General features: G+C 42.4%; 1 protein-coding gene across 1 annotated transcript in view; it reads right to left on the bottom strand.

Annotated features, from left to right (window-relative positions):
- Positions 1 to 13,201: 13,201 nt before the first annotated feature.
- Positions 13,202 to 22,594, bottom strand: part of qsox1 (quiescin Q6 sulfhydryl oxidase 1) — a 29,003-nt gene continuing 19,610 nt past the window's right edge. The window contains exons 10-13 of the mRNA XM_071516981.1: positions 22,340 to 22,478; positions 18,914 to 19,090; positions 14,521 to 14,682; positions 13,202 to 14,013 (exon numbers count right to left, since the gene is read on the bottom strand). Of these exons, the coding sequence (XP_071373082.1) occupies positions 13,202 to 14,013; positions 14,521 to 14,682; positions 18,914 to 19,090; positions 22,340 to 22,478 (1,290 nt within the window). The remainder of the gene's footprint in view (positions 14,014 to 14,520; positions 14,683 to 18,913; positions 19,091 to 22,339; positions 22,479 to 22,594) is intronic.

Raw genomic sequence — 22,594 nt, 5'->3', positions numbered from 1 at the left:
GAAGAGGAGGCCCCCGGGGCGGAAAGGCTCCTCCATAGGTGTACAGTAAAGAAAAGACGAAGAAGAGGCATCGAGCGTGGTGTAAAAATGTCTCCAGGGAGGCGGGACCTTGTTCATGTGGAGACCATAAATAGCTCACTGCAGTGGTTCCCAAAGGGACCCGGGACCAGCAGGGCTCCTTTTTGGAGGCAGAGGGTGGGGGGCTGATAGGGGTCCCCAAAGCAAAACGAGGAATAGTGTAATTTCACTTTGATTTCTCTCCTTGCAAGTAAAAACAATAAGACAATGATTCAGAATGGGTGCTGTGATTCTAGGTTTCACTGTCAATGTTGTTACCTCCCCATCTACAGTATAGACAGTTCTGAAATTTTTATCCTTAAAAACATCTCTTCGGGTGGTGTTTCTTGGGACAAAATCCTATACAATGGGGGTCTGCGGTCTCATGTCTATCTATGTGGGGGTCCTTCCTTATATGAAAGGGTTTGGAAACCCCTGGCTTACTGGACTCATGCACTAAGTATTGGGCCTGAAATTACTGTTTAGGCGATAAGGATGGTCAGCTGGTGGGACAGTGATATTTAATTATATAGTTGAATTGTATTCGTACTTAAATTTAGTTGGAAGACGTGTGTCAAAAATAATCTTAGACCGTCAGACTGAGACAGGCCGTGTTGTAAAAAGGTGGGCGAACTATGACTTCCAGTCGGTGATCTTCACAAGGTAACCAACCACAAATCAATTATATTTCTAGAAATATAACATTCATTCATGCTTTTCCCTTAAAAAGAGGTATCCGCATATAACTTACATCAGTCTGATCCACTAAATATGATGTTTACTATGAATTTACCTGAGAAAGATGTATGCCAGCCTATAAAGGTGAACTCTGTTACCGTGTTGGAGAGAAAGGTGGGCAACCTGAGTTGTCACTGATAGGTGTGAGTGCAAATATCAAGCAGTTTGTATAGATTTACATGTGAAAACAGTGATATTATTTGACATACGTTTGAGACAAATCCACAACATCTAGACCTGTGTAGACTGTACTCTTTACAAGTGGTGCCGGCATTGTGCGCCGTGTTGTGGAGCGCGTGACAGGCGGGATTAGGAGTCTGGGCGCGGGCCTCCTGACACTGTTCATTTCAACCCCATCGTCTGAGGCTGCTCCGCCGGATAAGATATTCCCCCCGGAGGGTTCGTAGTTCAGGCTAGATGAACTCAATCTTCGCTTCCAATTTACTTCAAGCATGGAAAGAAATGCACACAGTGGAGCTTTCTCCCGGTCCGCCTCCCACGCAGGTTGTTTCCATCAACAATGAGTCCGTCTTCAGGTCCCAGATCAGCTCACAACACAAACCTGATCTGTTCAGTCACATGTGGCTACCTGGAGGCCCGTTTGGCTACAACAGAGATTCAACATTGTTTTTGTTGTTTTAATAGAATATTACCTGGTGGCTGGCGTAAACGGCGTTTCATACAAATCTAGCCTACTCGTGGTATTTTCTTGAAATTATCAATCATTTAAAAAAAAAATAGATTTTTCAACTGTTTTTAATGTTATAATTATCATGGCATAAATAAATAAAACAACAACAATCAGCAGGCTCGTTACAGGCTATAAGCAATAGGCAAGTATGAGGCATGACAATAATAATAATAATAATAATAATAATCGTAAGTGTATAATAATATCCACTTATAATATAACAATAATAATAGGGAATAGCTACAGGAGTCGTGATTTCAAGACAGAAATACAGAAATTGTGCAAGTCAAAATAAATAGTTTTGAACAGGGTCTTGCTTGGGACGGGTCAGCAAATTTAATAAAAAAAAAAATAATAATAATTTGGGGTGGCCAAAAAATATTTCTACCAAATAATACTGGATCAAAACAGGTGCAGAATTTAGTCAGCTGTGAACAGCGTGCAGCGCACAAAGAGCCTGGATGAAACCGACATGGTGTTGGAAACTCCATTTTCTGCATTGGGAAGGAACGAGTCTTGAAACAAGTAACGCAATGTACCCTTTCTCCACAGTGCATTATGATGATTTATTCTCATCTCCTTCCCAGTATTTAAAACTATGGACTGTTTATTCTATTGTTTCACATGGCGCGTGGCCTATAGGAAGCCACAATCCCATAAGCCGTTCGCCTGTCTGGTTAATGTTTCAAATGTAATTTAGTAAAATGAAAATGCACATCAAGCTGATTAAAAAAGGAGGCTGGGATATTACGGGAATTTTATCCAACTGAATCAAAGCCAGTCTCCCCAAGCCAGGTGTCCCCTTCCTCCATACTTCAATCCCTCCATCCCTCCATCCATCCATCCCTCCATCCCTACATTAGCGGCAAGGGATCTCGTCTTACTTTCATTTTCATTTTCATTATACACTTTTCCCTCAAGATTATTCAATTATTCTGATTGTTGGTATTGAGACCCTTTAGCTGCTTTTAAATACAATGCAGATAAAAAAATGCTCTTAACCTGTCAGCAAAGGGTCACACAATTAGAATAATTGACGGATGTGAAATGGGGGAAAGAAACAGAGCGCGCACATCTGGTTCAGTGGGACACTAAATGCTTGGTGTCTTTTATTCAAACAGTCATCGTCAAACATTGGTTGATGCAATGTGAAAGAAACGAGAACATGACTGAGCCAAAACAATCCACATCTGGATCTATTCAGATTTCCAGAGAATATATTTTCCTATAAGACCACATGACGACAGATATACCGGTACTTTAATTATTTAAATTATATCTAATTCTATTATTAACATTTCATTATAAAGGTGGAATCACGATACAATACGAACTTCAAACAAATGACAAATTACAAAAATAATAAATTTTAAATATTGACACAAGGCGTCCAATCAATTAGGCTACTGCCAGGCAAATAGCCTATACTGTACGCAGAAATTAAAATGTATAGGCCAAATGTCTAGGCTAGAAATTAATGAAATGTCATTTTTTGTTTCTTACATCTTGCCATTCCACACAAAAAGCAAAGCAAGGAGAAGGAGGGAAAATAATCATTTTTCAACAATTACAATTGCATCACATCAGCATTTTCTGAACTAATATTAATCATTAAAGAGAAGCTGTGAGTGAAGCCTGAGAGTGGTGAGGTGACTGATCTTTTGCTATGATCAAGGTGCCATTGTAAAAAAAAAAAAAACCTATAGAGGAAGCGTTCGAGCAATAACTCAAGCAGAGGGCGACTCCTTTGCCACCGCTGTTGACCCAGCCACCTCTAATTAGATCTAATATTTCAGTGGATGAGTTCATTGACATCTGCGATTCACAAATCCATCTTATCGGGCAAAGACTCAGGGAGCGAGAGTCTCCAAAACACATCCGTGCGTTTCCACCAGGCTGAGGAGGCTGGAAAGGCTCATGTGGATCTAACTCAGGTGCTGCAGGTAAAACTGTATTTCCATGTATATTTCACCCTGCAGTAGGTGCACTAGACACTGGCAGCAACAAAACCCGAGCAGCACTTTTACGTCATTAGGTCTGGGACTTGGGAGCTTTGTGGGAGGAAATATAAGCTCTAATGCCTGGTTTATGATGAGCCAAAAGATCAAACAATACATTGAATTAATGACTTGAATCTTTTGTTATATATAGCCTGTATTACAGCTTTTGCATGTTAATTCTCAATTTACACAAGTCAACACACGCACGCACACACAAACAACAACAAAAGACATCAAATGGGTAAAATATCAAATGCAGTTTATAAATGATGGCAGCACAAAGAATTTAATATTAATTCTGCGTTCAAATCATTACAACACAGCAGTTAAAACTCACTATAAAGGCTGTAATAGATGTAAAATATGTTAGACTCTCCTGTTCTGATCTCACTGACTGCACTTGAGGAGAGATTTTATGTTTTAGGTAAACAAAGCACGCACCACGGAAGTGAACATGGCTATCCATTTCTTTTTATCAATAAAAGCAACTTGTAAACAACATCGTGCAAACCTACCTAATCACCGCACCACGCCGGTGATTGCAGCCGCCCCGCCGAGGCTGCGCGGCTCCTCTCCTCCTCTTCTTATCCTCCTCCATCCCGGCGAGGTTTGTTTCACCGTGAACCCTGCAGAGAAACAGCAGCCTAACATATTCTCCGGTTTCCACCGACAAAAACATTGTCAGTTGTAGGTGGCACGGCTCGGTGTCACAGCGGCTTCTTCACCATTTCATCCCAAACCCAGAGAGCAACAGAGGGAGAGAGAGACAGAAAGCCAGGGGGAAACCTTAGGAGAGAGCACGGAGAAAATTAAATTGCACTTGGGGAGCAAATTCTATTAGGGAATAGTTATTGTCTCCTGACAGCTCCTGTCCATTTGGGTAATTAGTAGAGGAGATTGGTTGAACAAACGGAATCTATTCCCGTCAGAAATGATATTTTCCAATTCCCTGATTGAACCTGGCCCTGTTCTGACTGGAGCTGTGATAGGCCTCATTTACTCTAATTCGTACATAACTAGTAGCCTACTGCAGTTTGCCTTATGAAAAAAGCTTATAGAGGCTGTCCAAATAACCTTTCCCAGACCTATTGTATTATTTTCTGAGTAAGTTGGCTAAGATATATTCGTAGGAAAAACAGAAAGGAATTGCACAACAGAAGCATGAAGGTAAACGAACTTAATTATTTCCTTCTCTGGCAGAATCAGAATAAGATAGTATTATGCCTCATAGTTGCCAACTGCTAATAGTCTGTAAAAAAGCCTGCTGATTTTATTTTGTTTATTTATCTTATCTATTTATGCCATGATAATTATAACATTAAAAAACAGCTGAAAAATCACAATCAGGGTGCAGAGATAGATCGACAGCTTACAGTTTTACTATACTGACACACAATATATAGACAGCAGGCCACCACATACAAAGCAAAGGGACAGTGACATAAAGACCATAATTTCAGGTTGTCATCAACAGTAGACCTACTTTGAAGTAATAAACAGAAATATGATATTTAAGACAAAATCAAACTAGTTGTGGCTAAACTGAAGATGGAGAACAGCTAATTTTGGCTTAGATGCTGGGAATTTTGTTATAGGTCTTATAGACTATAGAAGAAAATGAAGGGTTGCCCCATCATGTTCAGGGGCTCATCAGAAATCAGTGCAGATCCCTGATGAACCTTTGCTTTGTGCTACATTGTTAAATGAGGAGATGCCCTGAGGGACCTAAGGGACTCTTCCTGTAGGAATCCTAGGGTGACTTAAGATAATAATAAAGAAATTATTAAATGATATATAACTCAATTTAATCTTTGATTCAAATCTTTTAATGAAAAGCATTGATATTGATCAAATGTTACGCTTCTTACTGCTTTGAAATATTGTTCAGCACACCTATAAACTCTCTACAGTCATATCCAGGTGTGATTAGTGCAGGTGTAAACACAAACCACACAAAGATGGCTCGTGAAAAAAATACATATAATAATAATTTTGAAATCAACCACTCAAAAATATACATATGCCGAGTATGCTAATAACTTTTTGCAAGCACCGTTTGGCTCTTCAAGGGAGTCCAGGGTCTTCCTGAAGAAACCTTATTTTTTTAAATTGTAGCCTTGCAAATTCAATTTACATTACAATTCTCAGAGGACTTAAAGGTACTACATGCATCTCAATTAAAACTCAACTGCAGTCTAATTTTTGTCTAACTTGACTGCTGTGAAATTGAATTAAATTAGGCTAAATTAGACAAAATAATGGTAAAAATTGTTTGTTTAGGCTCTTAAATTAAATCTACATTTTGCTATTCAGATTAAAGGTAAGAGTTCAATTCAAATGACCCAAAGCCTCTGATATTGCTGACAAATGATATTGAATAAATCCTGATTAAAATCCTTTTTATAAACTCGGAAATTCCATGGAAAGAGTGAACCTTCGCAGTTCGGTGACAGGAGCGGTGCCAGTTGAGTGCATTAAAACAAAGTGACTGACAGGCCTTGGATCTTCTCCAGGTTCATTACCCAAGCACTTCCTGTAAGCTACGCAAACACTGGGGGAGGAGAACAGAACAGAACAGAACAAAACAGAACAGAACAGAACAGAACAGAACAGAACAGAACAGAACAGAACAGATCAGAAACAGAAACAGAATATAAACAGACAGAAACAGACAGAACAGAACATAATATAAACAGACAGGACAGAACATAACTGAACAGAACTGAACAGAAACATAATATAAACAGACAGAAAGAGACAGAACAGAACAGAACAGAACAGAAACAGAATATAAACAGACAAAACATGATATGAACAGACAAAATAGAACAGAATAGAACAGAAACAGAATATAAACAGACAAAACAGAACAGAATAGAACAGAAACAGAATATAAACAGACAGAACAGAACAGAACAGAAACAGAATATAAACAGACAAAACATGATATGAACAGACAAAATAGAACAGAATAGAACAGAAACAGAATATAAACAGACAGAACAGAACAGAACAGAACAGAAACAGAATATAAACAGACAGAACAGAACAGAACAGAAACAGAATATAAACAGACAAAACATGATATGAACAGACAAAATAGAACAGAATAGAACAGAAACAGAATATAAACAGACAAAACAGAACAGAATAGAACAGAAACAGAATATAAACAGACAAAACATGATATGAACAGACAAAATAGAACAGAATAGAACAGAAACAGAATATAAACAGACAGAACAGAACAGAATAGAACAGAAACAGAATATAAGCAGACAGAACAGAACAGAACAGAACAGAAACAGAATATAAGCAGACAGAACAGAACAGAACAGAAACAGAATATAAACAGACAAAACATGATATGAACAGACAAAATAGAACAGAATAGAACAGAAACAGAATATAAACAGACAGAACAGAACAGAATAGAACAGAAACAGAATATAAACAGACAGAACAGAACAGAACAGAAACAGAATATAAACAGACAAAACATGATATGAACAGACAAAATAGAACAGAATAGAACAGAAACAGAATATAAACAGACAAAACAGAACAGAATAGAACAGAAACAGAATATAAACAGACAGAACAGAACAGAACAGAAACAGAATATAAGCAGACAGAACAGAACAGAACAGAAACAGAATATAAACAGACAAAACATGATATGAACAGACAAAATAGAACAGAATAGAACAGAAACAGAATATAAGCAGACAGAACAGAACAGAACAGAAACAGAATATAAACAGACAAAACATGATATGAACAGACAAAATAGAACAGAATAGAACAGAAACAGAATATAAACAGACAAAACAGAACAGAATAGAACAGAAACAGAATATAAACAGACAGAACAGAACAGAACAGAAACAGAATATAAGCAGACAGAACAGAACAGAACAGAAACAGAATATAAACAGACAAAACATGATATGAACAGACAAAATAGAACAGAATAGAACAGAAACAGAATATAAACAGACAGAACAGAACAGAATAGAACAGAAACAGAATATAAACAGACAGAACAGAACAGAACAGAAACAGAATATAAACAGACAAAACATGATATGAACAGACAAAATAGAACAGAATAGAACAGAAACAGAATATAAACAGACAGAACAGAACAGAATAGAACAGAAACAGAATATAAGCAGACAGAACAGAACAGAACAGAACAGAAACAGAATATAAACAGACAGAACAGAACAGAACAGAACAGAAACAGAATATAAACAGACAGAACAGAACAGAACAGAACAGAACAGAATAGAACAGAAACAGAACAGAACAGAACAGAACAGAACAGACCAGAACAGAACAGAAACAGAACAGAACAGAACAGAACAGAACAGAACAGAAACAGAACAGAACAGAACAGAACAGAACAGAACAGAAACAGAATATAAACAGACAGAACAGAACAGAACAGAACAGAACAGAACAGAACAGAACAGAACAGAAACAGAATATAATCAGACAGAACAGAACAGAACAGAACAGAATAGAACAGAAACAGAACAGAACAGAACAGAACAGAACAGAACAGAATAGAACAGAACAGAACAGAACAGAACAGAACAGAACAGAACAGAACAGAACAGAACAGAAACAGAATATAAACAGACAGAACAGAACAGAACAGAATAGAACAGAACAGAACAGAACAGAACAGAACAGAACAGAATAGAACAGAAACAGAATATAAGCAGACAGAACAGAACAGAACAGAACAGAACAGAGCAGAGCAGAGCAGAGCAGAGCAGAAACAGAATATAAACAGACAGAACAGAACAGAACAGAACAGAACAGAACAGAGCAGAAACAGACAGAATAGAACAGAGTAGATTGCTAGAGGTAAAGGTCAGGTTTGTGTTGGAATTAAAATAGTGGAGTGCAGCACATTATCAAGAACTAAATGCAGTTGATAGTAGGAGGTTATTGATCTGCTGGGCTTCCCCTCCCTCCTTTCCACGCTTCTGCACTCTATGCACAGATGGACTGCAAGGACTTCCAATTGGCTAAAATAGGAGATACCGCTCTTTCAGTCATTTGGGGCCTGCACACACACATACACACACACACACACACGCACACACTCAAGCAGACACACAGACGGACATAGAGGCAGACAGACACCCGCATGCCTGTGAATGCATATAAACACACACCTGTACACAAATACAGACACACACACACACACACACACATATACACAGTTCCAGCAGCAACCAGTGCATCAGAGTGTATCTCATGCTTTCCTTTGGTTTGGTTTGGTTTGGTTTGGTTTGGTTTGGCTTGGTTTGGTTTGGTTTGGTTTGGTTTGGCTTGGTTTGGTTTGGTTTGGTTTGGTTTGGTTTGGTTTGGTTTGGTTTGGTTTGGCTGCTCACAAAGTAACAGTCTCCTCCTGTTACCCTTGGCACAGTCAGCAGTGCAGCATGCTGACGGCAGGGTGAGATGTTTGGGAGATGGTGAGCAGGAGAAGAGTGTCCACACGGAGGGGGAGGGACCGAGCAGTAAAATGAGATGGATCTGACCCTACTTGACTCCTGCCTTTAAAAGGCTGAATGTTAAAACTGAAGGGGATCTGGCCTAGATTAGATGTGATATATACCAATACCATATATTAACCTCTTTTTCATAATTTATTCACTCTGCCCCCCCTCCCTCCCCCGCCCCGCCCGCTTTCTCTCTCTCTCTCTCTCCACAGGAGGAAGCTTTATAGTATTATTAAAGTCAGAAAGAGAGATGACAGAAAAATGCATCAAGCCCCTCCTGCATTTTAATATCAACACCGGAGGGGTAATAAACATTGAGGCAGCAGAGAGCATGCAGGAGAGGAGCGACTATAAAAACCTACATTGTCTAATTTATGGAAGACAACAACAGGGCAGCAAGGTGAGGTTTTTACCCTTCAGTCCTGTGCTTTCACAACACAACAATGTCTCTGTCACATTGGTTTGGACGGGTACAAAACACCAAAAACAACAACAAAATAAACAAATAAAAGTTCTGAGGAAAGTAAACAGGCCTATTTGAGCATCAAGAAATGTTCAGTATCAGAAACACCAGGAAGGTGATACACTGGACAGTTTTTGGGGCAATGTAGATAGGCAATGTTTCCTGCAACTGAGTGAAGAGTGAGGCATGGGGTCAAATATGTGTGCAAAAGTTTCTTGGCAACATGATGTTCACATGTAATTAAACTCTAATTCTGAATCAGCATAAAAATGTTGCCTGTGTACCATTGCCTTCATTTCAACTTATATATATCACTTTCACTCCTTTATATACTAAAGAGAAAAAGAGGCCAAAAAGAGGCCTATTCCCTAATTTCTACTTTTACATAATTTACATAATAATTTTAGAATTCTGTGTTGTTTTATGTGTAATGTGACCTGCGGTAACAAACCACCAATTCAAATTCCTTATAGTGCAAACAATAAAACTGATTCCTCAGGCAGAAGAAAGCCAAAATAACTGTGAATGTGTCTCGATTTGGATCTGAAGCCTCTGTCCTCAACATGAACTGCTCACCCTTGCCTTGGCAAAGCTGCAGACAGATATTGCATTGCTGCCAATTTCCTCATTAACCATCATTAGTCTGAAGCAGCATAACACTCGCAGTGCTCAAAGCCACCTGAGAGAGAGAGAGCTGCTGTACGGTGAGCCGTGTGAAGCATCGCGGGGGGCGAGCCACCTCGATCTGACTCCAATCCAATTACAACGCAGGTAAACATTTAAACAGATTAATAGATCAGCTGTGAGGGAGGAAAGTACTTAATTTGTGATTGAACAATTAATAAACTAATATATTAAAGTTTGCAAACACTTAAGATATCTCCATGGCCCCTTTGTCTGATTCCAATTCAGCAATTACAAAGGTAAACAAACTGAAAAATAGCAGATAAGCAGGCAGCAATAAATTACATGCTAGGTGCAACAAAACAAATAGTTACCAAACACGCATAAAAGTTTGAGAGGGTACATCATTCCTCCTTCAGTTTGACAGTTTCCCAACTAATAAAAAAACCCTCCCTGATATTAAAATCTCTCAGATGATGCATTGTATAATGTTTGAAGAAAAAGGAATATAACGCGCCGCATCTTCCCTGTGACAAACTATGCTTTTCTCAATCCATTCTGGCAATCATAATGTGTCATTGAGGGCTTAATTCAAGCAGTATCTGAGAGCTTGATTAAGTCAGAGATCCACAGCTGCTCAGCCTTGATGCTCCTCTCCTTTAATGTAGGGCTATTAATCAACCTTTTGTGTGTGTGTGTGTGTGTGTGTGTGTGTGTTGATGCATGAGTCGACTGCCTTAGCTCAACCATCTCACCATCACATCCTTTCATACTGCAGTAGTCAGCCGCATCCACCGGTCAGCCAGTGTGAATGGCTGAAAACGTGGTTGGGATGAAGGGATGGAAAGGGGTTTGTGAAGGGATCAGAGTGTGTGTGTGTGTGTGTGTGTGTGTTGGTGGGCAGGCTGGGGGCGGGGGGCGGGGGCAGGAGTCAAGGGAGTTCAAGCCAATGTTCCAGGAAACACAAAGCTCAAGATCAAGCATCAGTTGTCCTTCAGATGGGTTTGTTGTAATCTGGTCAACATCAAAACCCTCCTCCTCCCTCTATCTATCTATCCATCCATCCATCTATCCCCACAGACTTCACCCTCTTTCATCCGCCTCGCCCCACCCTCTCTTCCCTCCTACTGTCCCTGAGGGTCGGCTGCCCGCCCCCAGCGGAGCCCACCTCCAAGTGTGTGAGGGAAGAAGAAGCCCCGAAAGCCGATTGCGTTTTAATAAAGTTTATTATCTGCAGGGAGCTAATCCTCAAGGGTAATCTCTCCCCTCTAGTCCTAAAGGAAAGCTGGATTACTCACTTGCTATAATCCCAATGAAATTGTTAGGATTTAGCTTGCGCTGCACAGCAGATGGCAACAGGCTTTTTCCTTCAACCTTGGATCCTTTAACCCCCCCAGTTCCAACATGCGACACCCCGCTCCTCCTTGCCTCATGTCCTGGCAGTCTTGGTCAAAACAAAAAACAAACTTGTTGTTCATGAAACCCTCTACGAATAACATCTGTGAGCTTCTGCTCCTGCTCAAACATGTTTTGACATCTGAGACACTACAGATGGTATGGATTTTATACCTTTCTCTGTAAATGAGCCAGGTATTTGTTACAAATAAACAATGAAAATGTGACACATAATTGTTACTAATATGGACTACATTGCCACATGAAAGCACTCCATGACACAGCAGTATTTAACTGTGCCGGAGCACACGCAGAATAGAAAATGCAAAAAGTCCATATCAAAAATAATTTTATTGATTCAGATAGAAGCAAAGAAGCAAAGAGAAAAAACACAGTGTTTTGAGATGACCAGTAAAAGCTTTACGTCATGGACACCAGCCAAAACCAAATCCTGCTTATTCTAAAACCTCGTCCTGTGTGAACATATGTGTTGCTCCACAACACTTCATAAACAACCGGATTGTAGTGAGCAGCCCTTATCTAGACTCAGCAATGTGATGTAATATCCCAAGGAGTGGCATGTCGCTCAGTGTTATGTAAGCCTCCTCAAAGGAGAGGAAGAACAAACGGCTCCAGTTGCTCATCTCTGGTGAAAGTTGCTGCGGCATCAAACTGCATCTACTGCCACTCAGTCTATTCAACAATAAGCTACTGCCTGTCCTATCAACAGATTGTAAAGGACCAGAAGCATCTGGAACGGGATTGCTGGACTGGGATTATTAAATGAAACTCATAGAAATGTGTGAAAACTCATAGAAACTTGATGAACAGAAAACAGTGGTTTGAGAAACAGAAACAATTTCAGAAACAGTTTCTCTGTAATTTAAGACACAACTGAACTCATTCATTTCTTATTGCTGAGGAATCACATATTGGAGTAGAGCATTTAGTTCAAATGATTCAAATAATCATTTTATAAGTGTAAATGTATAAATGTTGGTTGCAAATGAAAATTTTTGGTCATTGTACACCGTACACAGGGAAACAGTGTATGGGCAACATACTATGAGACACTTCACGCAGAAAATTACCATAATACCACTACAGCAACAAAAATAAAAGAAATCACTTAATATTACACAACACATTTGTTGTATTCACTTCATAGAAATTCCATTCATTTCATATTATGGTTGATTTAATCCTTCATAAGTGGTCAAACAGGATGAAAAGCACAATTAATTGTCCTTAACCCATGTAACCCCCAAACAGCCCCAAACAGCAACCCACTGAGAGAAGCCCCCTTGCTTATGGGAATATACTGTATCTACAGTATTTCCACAGTTGAGGAGCCTCCTGAAACACTCTGGAGGCCAGATAAGTGTTGGGCCACCTAACTGCACCTGTATTTCACGAATTTTAAAATTGCAAACTTTCCCAATTCCTCCTCTCTGGTTCATGGGTTTTCATGACCACAACACCATAACGCCAGGTGATCACAGGGTAAAATGTGATGTTGCCTACTTTGACTCTGGGTAGTGTTTAATGGGTAGTGTTTAAGTGGAATGCTTAAGATGGCCCTAATCTTGACATATCCCCTTACACTAACCCCAACCTTAGCCTTCATGAACCTAATTGAATGTTAATCATTGTTGAGACTCATTACACTGTAGTGGTGGCCATTTCCAAGAGTCCCATTTAGATACACCTGGGTTCAAGGCAGCGCCACTTTGGCCCGCCGTAGCCGAAGGCGGTTTTTGAAGTAAAGGTACATGGCCAGAAGGCACATGCAGGACAGGAAGTAAAGAATGACACAGAGGCTGATGTCCACTTTGGAGAATCCAATGCTCAGCACTGACATCCAGCGTCCCCTGTGGCTGTACAACTGCTGGCTGAACTCCACCTCCTCGGAGCCGCCGAAGTACTGACCCGTCAGTCCTCGCTTCTGCAGCCGCTTCCTCTGCTGCCCCATGCCCAGCCCCAAGTCTGGCTCCACCGGCTGCAGGCCCGCCATCCCCAGACCTACGTCCAGCTCCATGCCGAGCCCGAACACCGGCCCCGGCTCTTGCTCCTCCTTCCGCTGCAGGCTGCGGCGTTTGACCCGACTGGAGGCAGCGGCCCGCAGCGCCTTGGCCTTGTAGTGCTGGTTGACGAACGAGTCCAGATCCACGATGTCCTCCTGCACGTCTCGCAGCCTCATCCCCACGATGCTGGGCTTCCTTTGGGCCTGCCGCCGGCCGCGACCCACTTCCGCTTCCGGTTTGGCCCAGGGAGCCGGCTCGGACGCCTTACCCCCCATCTCAGCTGCTGCTGCTGCTCCCTCCGCACCTTCCTCTTCTTCCTCTGGCCCCTCTTCCTCCTCCTCCTCTTCTTCATCCTCTTCCTGAGTGGGCTGCGATGGAGGAGGCTGGGTAATGGAGTCCAAGGCCTCCCTAGCTTTCCTTTCTATCCGTCTCAGAGCTAGCTGCTGAGTCTCATGTCTCTCCCTCTGTTTTGCCAGAACCTGGCTCTCATCTTGGAGGTAGTCTGAGAAGGGAAGGAGAAGAAAGGGAAAAGGAGGGAGATGGGTCTTATAATCAGTCAAGTCTGTTAGCTCTTAAACCACCATGCAAGAACACAGGCAGCTATGAGGAAGAAACAAATCTCTGCTGTTTGGTGAAATCTTACTTTTACAAGCTTACTTTTTTCTTTTTTTTTTTTTTACAAAAAGTAAGCTTTTCAGAAATGCAAAAATGGCATTATCATCAAATCAAATTGACTACTGAATACTTTTTGCTGAAATTCTACCAATGGTTGAGTTTCAAATTGTCAAGTTTTGGTTGAATGTTATGGGCCGTAGGGTCAGGAAACTTGCTTAAGCTAGTTACAGATTGTGTAAACCTATTCAGGTAAAAGCAAGAAAATTACCAAAGGCTGAATTACAAGATTTTTTACAAAAAGGAAAAATTATTTTAAAATGGTGACTGAAATATATTTATTTGCAAGAATTTCCCCTCTTTGCTTTTTTGTTTAATATAAAAAATAACACTGTACCTGTGAGGAGGCTGTTGGAAGAGAAGTAGGAGAGGAGGAAAGAGAGGACCTGCTCCAGGTTCCAGCTGTGCTCCCCGGTTTTCTTCACCCCGTGGCAAGCTGGGCATAAATCCGGTGAAGGCCACTGGATCTTAGGGAAGTGCGGGTCTTCACTCAATGCACCTGGGAGACAGGGGAAGGAATAGGAGGGTGATTGTATTGTACAGTAGAGTCCCGACTGAGTATGCTACAATATATTTTGTCGTTTTGCTCGTAAGCAAAGGGACCTACAGTAGATAGATGGCACAAACTAGGTGGCACAGAAAATGGTGCATAGACCCAGATTCAATGCCCCATAACCACAGAGCAAGACAATAGCTTTATCCATTGTTGTTTCTGACATCCTGCTTGTTGGTGCATTGACTTGGGAAGGTGATTTCATTGAGGACTGGATGCAATCTATGCTGAACCCATTTGATCTTGTCACAAGGCTCATAAAAACTAAGTGCCTATATGCATATGTGTATGTAGTGTGTATAAGTGCATGTGTGTATATGTAAATCATCTGTCTGTGTGTGAAGTGGGTGATGCGCAGGAGTGTTTGTGTGCATGTAATCTGGGGGATGATATTTGTGTGTGTGAGTGTGTGTGTGTGAGTGTGACAGGGTCTAACAATGATCAATGGGCTTCTGGGATGTCCCAGAGGGAGGGGTGGTGAGATAATAGATGTGGTCAAAGTGTACAGCTAACACACACACACACACACACACACACACACACACACACACACACACACACTCTGTCTCCCCAAGCTCAGGGAGACCTCGGTGCTCTGGACCACCTGTCCTGCCCTGCACACCCCTTTGAAGGCAGTCCAATCTCCAAATTGAACATGAGCGCAGCAGGAACCTCCGAGGGGAGCTGCCCCTCTAATGAATTAGAAACTTTCTGCTTTACATGTTTTCTTTCACCAACACCCCTCCTCTCTCACACATACCCTCCATTCACGTAAACAGACTGGCAGAGGGATGGATATACACACACTGGGCATGCATACACACACAGACACACACACATACAAATATACAGGCCCACAAGGACACACACACAGGGCAGCATCTGGTAATAAATTGCTTGTTGTCAGCAACAGACCAGTGTGTGTGTGTGTGTGTGTGTGTGTGTGTGTGTGTGAAAAGAGAGAGAGAAAAGCAGAGCAGCAGCAGGTCTGTCACTTTACAGCGCTGTCAATTTACATCCTCCTCCACCCCCTTCCCTCTCTCCCTCCCTCCCTCCCTCCCTCCCTCTCTCCCCCACTCAAGATTAATCTTATCATCTTGTCATATGCATGTGTGTATGTACTCTGCATACAGCACTTTACATAAGGGATACATCAATTTTACTGTGTCCTGCATGGGCTGGTGCACGTGCCTGTGTGTGTGTGTAGGGTGGGGGGGCTTTTATACATTTCAGCAGCTGGCAAGAGCTCACACACACACACACACACACACACACTCACATCTCTTTCCTTATTCTAATCAGCTTGCCACGTTTGCAGCCAGGGTGACTTTAGCCATACCAGCCATATTGAGATTGCCACAATGGCCTGTCAGGGAGATGTCATCATCGCTGGGCATACATATTCATCAGGTATAAATATGTATTGTTCAGCACGTCAAACTAGCCTCCTCAGCACTAATTCTGTAAGTGAGGATCACCTGCAGTGCTCAGGATACTGAGCCATAATGGATGCTGGGGAGAACGGCTGGTGCCAGAGTTTTTATGCTCATTTAAATAATCAAGACAAAAACTAATCCAGGACACTGGATTGTTTATTGTATGACAGAATTAATACCAAGATATTGCTTCTTTTATGCATGAAAAAAATGCACACACGATACGAGCGACTCTGCACACAGAGTCCTGAAGGCAGAGTGAGTCAGGCCGACTGTGGCTATGCTCTTTTGTCTGTAGATATGTGCATCGGTCTCAGCCTGTTGACAAGCAGCAACAGGACTGAGCTGCCACTGGTCTTAATTCTGCCGCTGCCAGGCCGAGGGCCCTGGGGCCTCTTTGTTGCCAGCTAAATTAATTGTTCGTCCGCTTTACAAATAGCTGCTCTTTCATGCATGGCTGCTCCTGAAAGGAGGGGTGGGGAAGGCTGCTAAAGAGCTCCACTTTAGGAAAAGGGGAGGGGGTGAGAGGATGGAGTGTGCTCTCCTTAGGGAGACACTGCCACTCATTGCTACTAACACAGCCAAACCCCCAGCCCCTCCCTCTCTCTCCCTCTGATCCACCCAACCTACTCCCTCCCTGCCACACGCCACAACTTGACCCACGCTTGAGAGTAGGGATTTGTGGGCTCTGTGTGTGTGTGTGTGTGTGTGCGTGTTTGTGTGTGTGTGTGTGTGTGTGTGTGTGTGTGTGTGTGTGTGTGTATTTGCCTGCATGTGGGGAGGGGGTATTGACTGGGGGAAGGAACGGGCGGGTGGCTTGGTGCTTGTGTCATGGTGTGTGCCACCTGCTGTCACGCAATATCTTGGGAATTGTGTGTGTGTGTGTGTGTGTGGGCAAAGAGGGCCGGTTCCTGTGGGACCCATCCTGGGAGGATGTTGTGCTATTACTTGTCAAGCGGAGGATATGAGTCCCAGGGGAAGGAGAGTGGAAAGAGAGAGAGACAGATACAGAGAGAGAGAGAGGGAGAGAGAGAGAGGGAGTGAGGATGGATGGGGGGAGGGATGAATAGTGTTTAAGTGTCTGGGGAGCAGACAGGCAGGGACGGGTGTCCTTCTGGCCCCTGCTGTTCAGGACACAAGCTGTCCCCGAGATAGAAGAGGGGGGCAGTCAACACAAACAAAACACAGTGATTTAACAAAGTGGGCTGTTAATGACAGCCATGTGCCTAATAAAACCATATGAACACAGACGGGGGAGGAGGGAGGCTGAAGAGCTGTTTAGCACTCATACTGACACTCAAGACTGATATGTAAAGATGTAAAATACTGGTTCATCACAGTCAAAGCAGAACAAATGATTTACAAATTTATAGGAAGTGCAGGATGAGAAAAAGAGAATTCTGAAACAGGGATGAGATCAGGAAAAGCAGGAAAAAGACAGGTAAACAGTAATCTCCCATTAGAAATGATATTCTGGAAATATCTGCAGTGGACGCTATTAATTGGGTCACATGCTGTATTAGTCCTGTTTAAATGGATAACCTGTCCTGCACTACTGCTCCTGAGCTGGGACCAGACTGGAGATTCCTAGAAGAAGAAAATCCTTCACTGGAGTGCAGGGGGGTGGGGGGTGGGGGTGGGTAAACTAGGATGAGGGAGAGGTGTGGGAGCAGGATGAGGAAACAAGTTCAGAGGAGAGAGGAATGGGGAGAGAGATGGTTGAGGACTGGTGAGGAGATATTGGGATCAGGTGTGGGAGAGAATCAAAGAAAGGGGGGTGAGGAAGAGGAAGAGGGATGGAGGATGGGGGTTCAGGAGAAAATGGGTGAGACACAAATGGGTGATACTTGAAGGACTAAGACGGGGTGACAGCTGGTGTCTGATCTGAGGATCCATCCTTCCTCCTCCCCTCACCCCCTCTCAGCAGAAGTTTGGGATGTCCTCCCCCAAAAAGTGAATAAGTTAAGGCAAATTAAGCAGTGGTCTGGATGGGTGTACTAAGTGTGGGGAAAAGAAGCGATATGATGAAAAGGTGGGAGGGGCAGGGGGTCCTGATGACCCTTTTGTCTTTGCTGCTGTGTCTCTGTTTTCTGCAAAGTGTCTAATAAAGCAGAAATTACATAAAATAATAGAGGAGAGCAAATTATGGCTGTTTTCCTTCAACAGCCATAACAACAGCCTGGCCAAGTTAAAACCTCATAAATTCATTACTACAGAGAGACATTAGCATAATTAATGTAACAAACAAGACCATCACTAAGAAGTTTGGCAGGCTCTACCAGCAATGCATTTTACATTGTGTGCCACCGGGTCAGATTCACAGGAAATCTGCTGGATTGCTTTACCGCACAAACCGTTTTTATCTTGCAATTAATACACACCTTTTTTCCAGTTCCACTATTCTAACTGCATAGTTTCAACTTCTACCTTGTTGAAATACATAGCTGTTATTAAGGGCAATTGGCTCTTATCCTTCTTCTAGCTCTTCAAAATAAAAGCATGAGGACTGAGGCCAGGAACAGAAATGCCACATGTAGCACCTTTAAGAAAAACTTAGGCTTCAGCTGTCGGTGAGCTTTGAGAGTGAAGTAATGAAGAGTGAACTATGAAGCAGCCTCATGAACAAAAATATGTTTGATATTGAACTGCTCTTAGGAAAAAATGTTAGAGAGGAGAACCGCCTGTATCTGCAACCAAATGTATTCTGCAAACTGACGACACATGACTCTGCTGGCTCCTACCTGCCAGTCTGTTGTTGACGCGGTTGTGTCTGGACCAGAGCCACAGGGCCGCCGTCGACAGAGAGTTCACCTGCGTCAGGCTCTCCTGCGCCATGGCGTCAAAGTGTTGGGCACACGGCCTGCAGCCAAAGAAGTTGTGGACGTAGCCTCTCATCGCCCCCAGCACCTCCTGGGGCTCTGGAGGGGAAGGACAATCCATCAGGACAGTGATACAACAACAGCAAATCTGATCACAATGAGAAATGTACTGTACGTCTGTGTAAAACAAAACAACATTAATACAAAATCACTTCTACGATAATCACAATCAAACACCTTGCTCCCTCGTCTGATTTTGTTACTTTACACTAATTCAGCATCTGATGTGAACATTACAGTGGTAATCCTCGAGATCCTTGTATTTTTATTTTTATTTTGGCGACATCTTTGGTGATAAGTAATCATTGCTGTGGTGGTTTTGCACTACACTTCCCAGATATCACTTCAATAAAACACTGCGTCCAGTTTTGCGTCCAGTTTCTGTTGATAAAGTTTGAGTTTCTGTAGGTGGCGCTTTCTTCTTTGTCTCTCCAGCCACGGTGGCTATCGCTGCTCATGCTAACTACGCAGTTCTTCTTCTATTTATTCCAAGCAAACCGCTTTTGCTGCTGCTGGAAACGTAAAACGAACCACTTCCTTTGCACCAGAGGATTGTTTTTCCCAGGAAACATCCATCTGACACTTGACACGCTTTCATGAACTGGGTATGAATTGAATCACTATTTTGTTATATCAATCAGTGACAGGGAGCAGCAAAACGGACAATTATTCTAATGAAATTCTCACAGACTATTACTTTATTTCATCAAGCAGAACTGTCATTAACTCATATATAACAAAACATCACCTGTCCTAGTAAAGCTGGTTCCCGCTAGAACATCCCAGGACAAAATGTACTGTAAACCTGTGCTGCAACCTGAAAGCTTGCTAATGCCAGTGTCGGCCCGCTACCTTCTGGATTCCCACGGTTATGTGGGCCAGGAGTCACCGAGAGCTGGGTTAACCCCATATTGAGATGAATAATCTACGCGGATGGGATAACCCTATCTGGAGATTAAATACAGTTAACCCTCTGTGTGAATGGTGGCTGGGCTGTTGTCTCAGGGCCTCAACAGTCCACAACCATATTTTCCTGTAGCTAAAGTGTTTCCTTTTGTTCTCAGCTTAGCAGGACCATCAGATGAACCGGGGTGCCGGTGTGAATATGTTTGTGGTTGTGGTTATGCAAATTAAGAGTTTTCTGCGTCGTGTTCACACCGTTACGACTGTACGCTATGTGTGAATGAATTGTGTTTTGTGTCGTGGTTAATACTGTTATGTATTTTTGTGTGTGTGTGTGTGTGTGTGTGTGTGCGTGCGTCCGTGTGTGTGTGTGTCCACCAGTTAAGCTAGTGGTCTGTGGGGGTCCAGATGGACACCCCTTTTGGCCAGTCCATCTGCAGGTCACATGGTGGTCCATAAACCTTGGGATTAACCTCTGTGTGTGAGTGTGTGAGTGTGTTTATGTATATGTGTATGTGTGTGTGTGTGTGTGTGTGTGTGTGTGTGAGATTAACATCCCTGCCAGGAGCGGAGCCTCTGGTCATCTGCCTGTTTTATTAACCACTCACATTCCACTAATCTAGCATAATCCCTTTTCACACAGTGACAATTAGGCTCTGTTTTAGCTGTGACAAAATCACAAAACATGGGAGGGAAACTCAAGGAACTTTGGTCAAGAACTAAGTATACATGCGTTTGTGTATGTATGTGTGTGTGTGTGTGTGTGTGTGTGTGTGTGTTTGTGTCTCAGTCTTTTCCTTGTGTGTTGTATCAGTTCAGTGCAAAAAACCTTACACCAAACATTCCATGGCTAATTTGTTTACGAAGCCTCACAAAGCCCTCGTCCTCAGTCCAACCCGTCTTGACCTCTCAATGGCCCTTTTCTTTCAATCGTCTCCTATTCTTTCTGACCCCCCCACCCCCCCACCCCACCCGCACCCCTCCTGTCCCCCTCGGCCCCCACAATGTCCACCCAACTCTTCTCTTCTGCCCCCTTCCTCGTGTAATTCAACATTTCCTTTACTACTGATTTATTTTACATGTGGGTTACCCACTAACCAATGAACTGACAAGGTCTATGGGCAAAATGTCTTTTCTTGTCAATTTGCCAGAGCTGCATATTTTTTTTATTTAAAACATAAATCAATCAAGATATCTTTCTGAGAGTGTGGATTTCCCTTTTTTTGATTCTTGAATTGCCTATTTGAAAAGTGACGCACCGGAGAAACCTTATTTTATGTATATTTTCTTACCCAGCATATAAACTTTCTCAGTCCTTTACTTCCTAAGCAAAAAAGACAAGAAAAACAGGAACAAAGGATGCATTTACCGCCCCCTACTCATAAGTTCCCATCTAAACCACAAGTTTTTAGATCATTAGCGAACCAGATGTTAACTAGTCTGTATTTTAGTTTGCCTGTCATGATGTGAGCCATGTAAAATTTTACATACAGCTGTCTGTGCTGTCAATAGCCTACTAAATGTTAAGGATTAATAACTTTGTATTGCTGACAGATATAAAGACAGACTGGTAGCATCTCCATCGCTAGTTAACTGTAATCCACATGAGGCCTGTATGTATCTCTGATGCTGCAAACGCTACAGGCTCCGACAGCCTGGCCTGCAGCCCCAGAGCTGCAGTGAGATAAACGGGAATGGAGGGATGCGTCCCAGGAGAGCTGTAGCAGCTCAACTAGCGGAAGGCAGACTGGAAATACTTGTATCACAGTTCATTGGCTTGGCTCGCACACACACACACACACACACACACACACACACACACACAAACATACACACACACACACACACAAACACAAAGACACACATCTTGTGTTCCCTCTGGACGGTTTCCATGGCAGTTGTGCACTTAGCATCGTCAATGGCCGGAGTTGGCTGCTGAAATTGGATTACTTATTTTAAACTTTTTATTGATGTCCATCAGTTCCTTGTTCAGGGAATAGATTTTAAAATTTAAAATGATTTGAGATATTGAAAGATATTTTAACAGATTTGTGTGTGTATGTGCATGTGTGTGTTCTTGTATTCCTATACTTATGAGGACCAAACACCCTCACACAAGGATAGAAAGATGAGGAAAATCCTGCACAAGTGAGCACATTTTGCTGGCCATCACCTCTTTAAGGGGCTATTTTAGCGTTAGGGCTTGGGTTTAGGGTTAAGATTAGAATTACAATTAGATTTATGGTTAGGCATGTAGCGGTGAGGGTTAAGGTGAGGGTTTAGAGGTTAGGGAATCAATGTAGCAAATGAAGGTCCTCACAAGCATGACAATACAAACCGTTTATGAGTGTGTATGTGTGTGTGTGTGTGTGTGTGTGTGTGTACCTGAGCCACCAGAGGTCTTTGCCTGAATAGTGAGAACATGGAAGAGGGTCCACACCCCGCAAGGATAGCGTCTGAAGTGGGGTTTCGAACCCTGACAGCCCACCCACCTCACTCCTTCTGGCAAAGCAGTGTCTGGAACCTGAGAGAGAGAAAGAGAAAGAGAGAGAGAGAGAGAGAGAGAGAAAGAAAAACGAATCATTGAGCCCAAATTCCAAAGAACAATCCTCTCAAAAGTCCTGTGTCTCTCTCTCTCCC

The sequence above is a fragment of the Centroberyx affinis genome, unplaced genomic scaffold (assembly GCF_046629955.1).
Source record: "Centroberyx affinis isolate AG114_WGS23_722 - 3 ecotype Tasmania unplaced genomic scaffold, CSIRO-AGI_Caff_v1 ptg000440l_1, whole genome shotgun sequence".
Lineage (NCBI taxonomy): Eukaryota > Metazoa > Chordata > Actinopteri > Beryciformes > Berycidae > Centroberyx > Centroberyx affinis.
The sequence above is the reverse complement of the archived record's forward strand: the minus strand, read 5'-3'. Positions and strand labels throughout refer to the sequence as shown.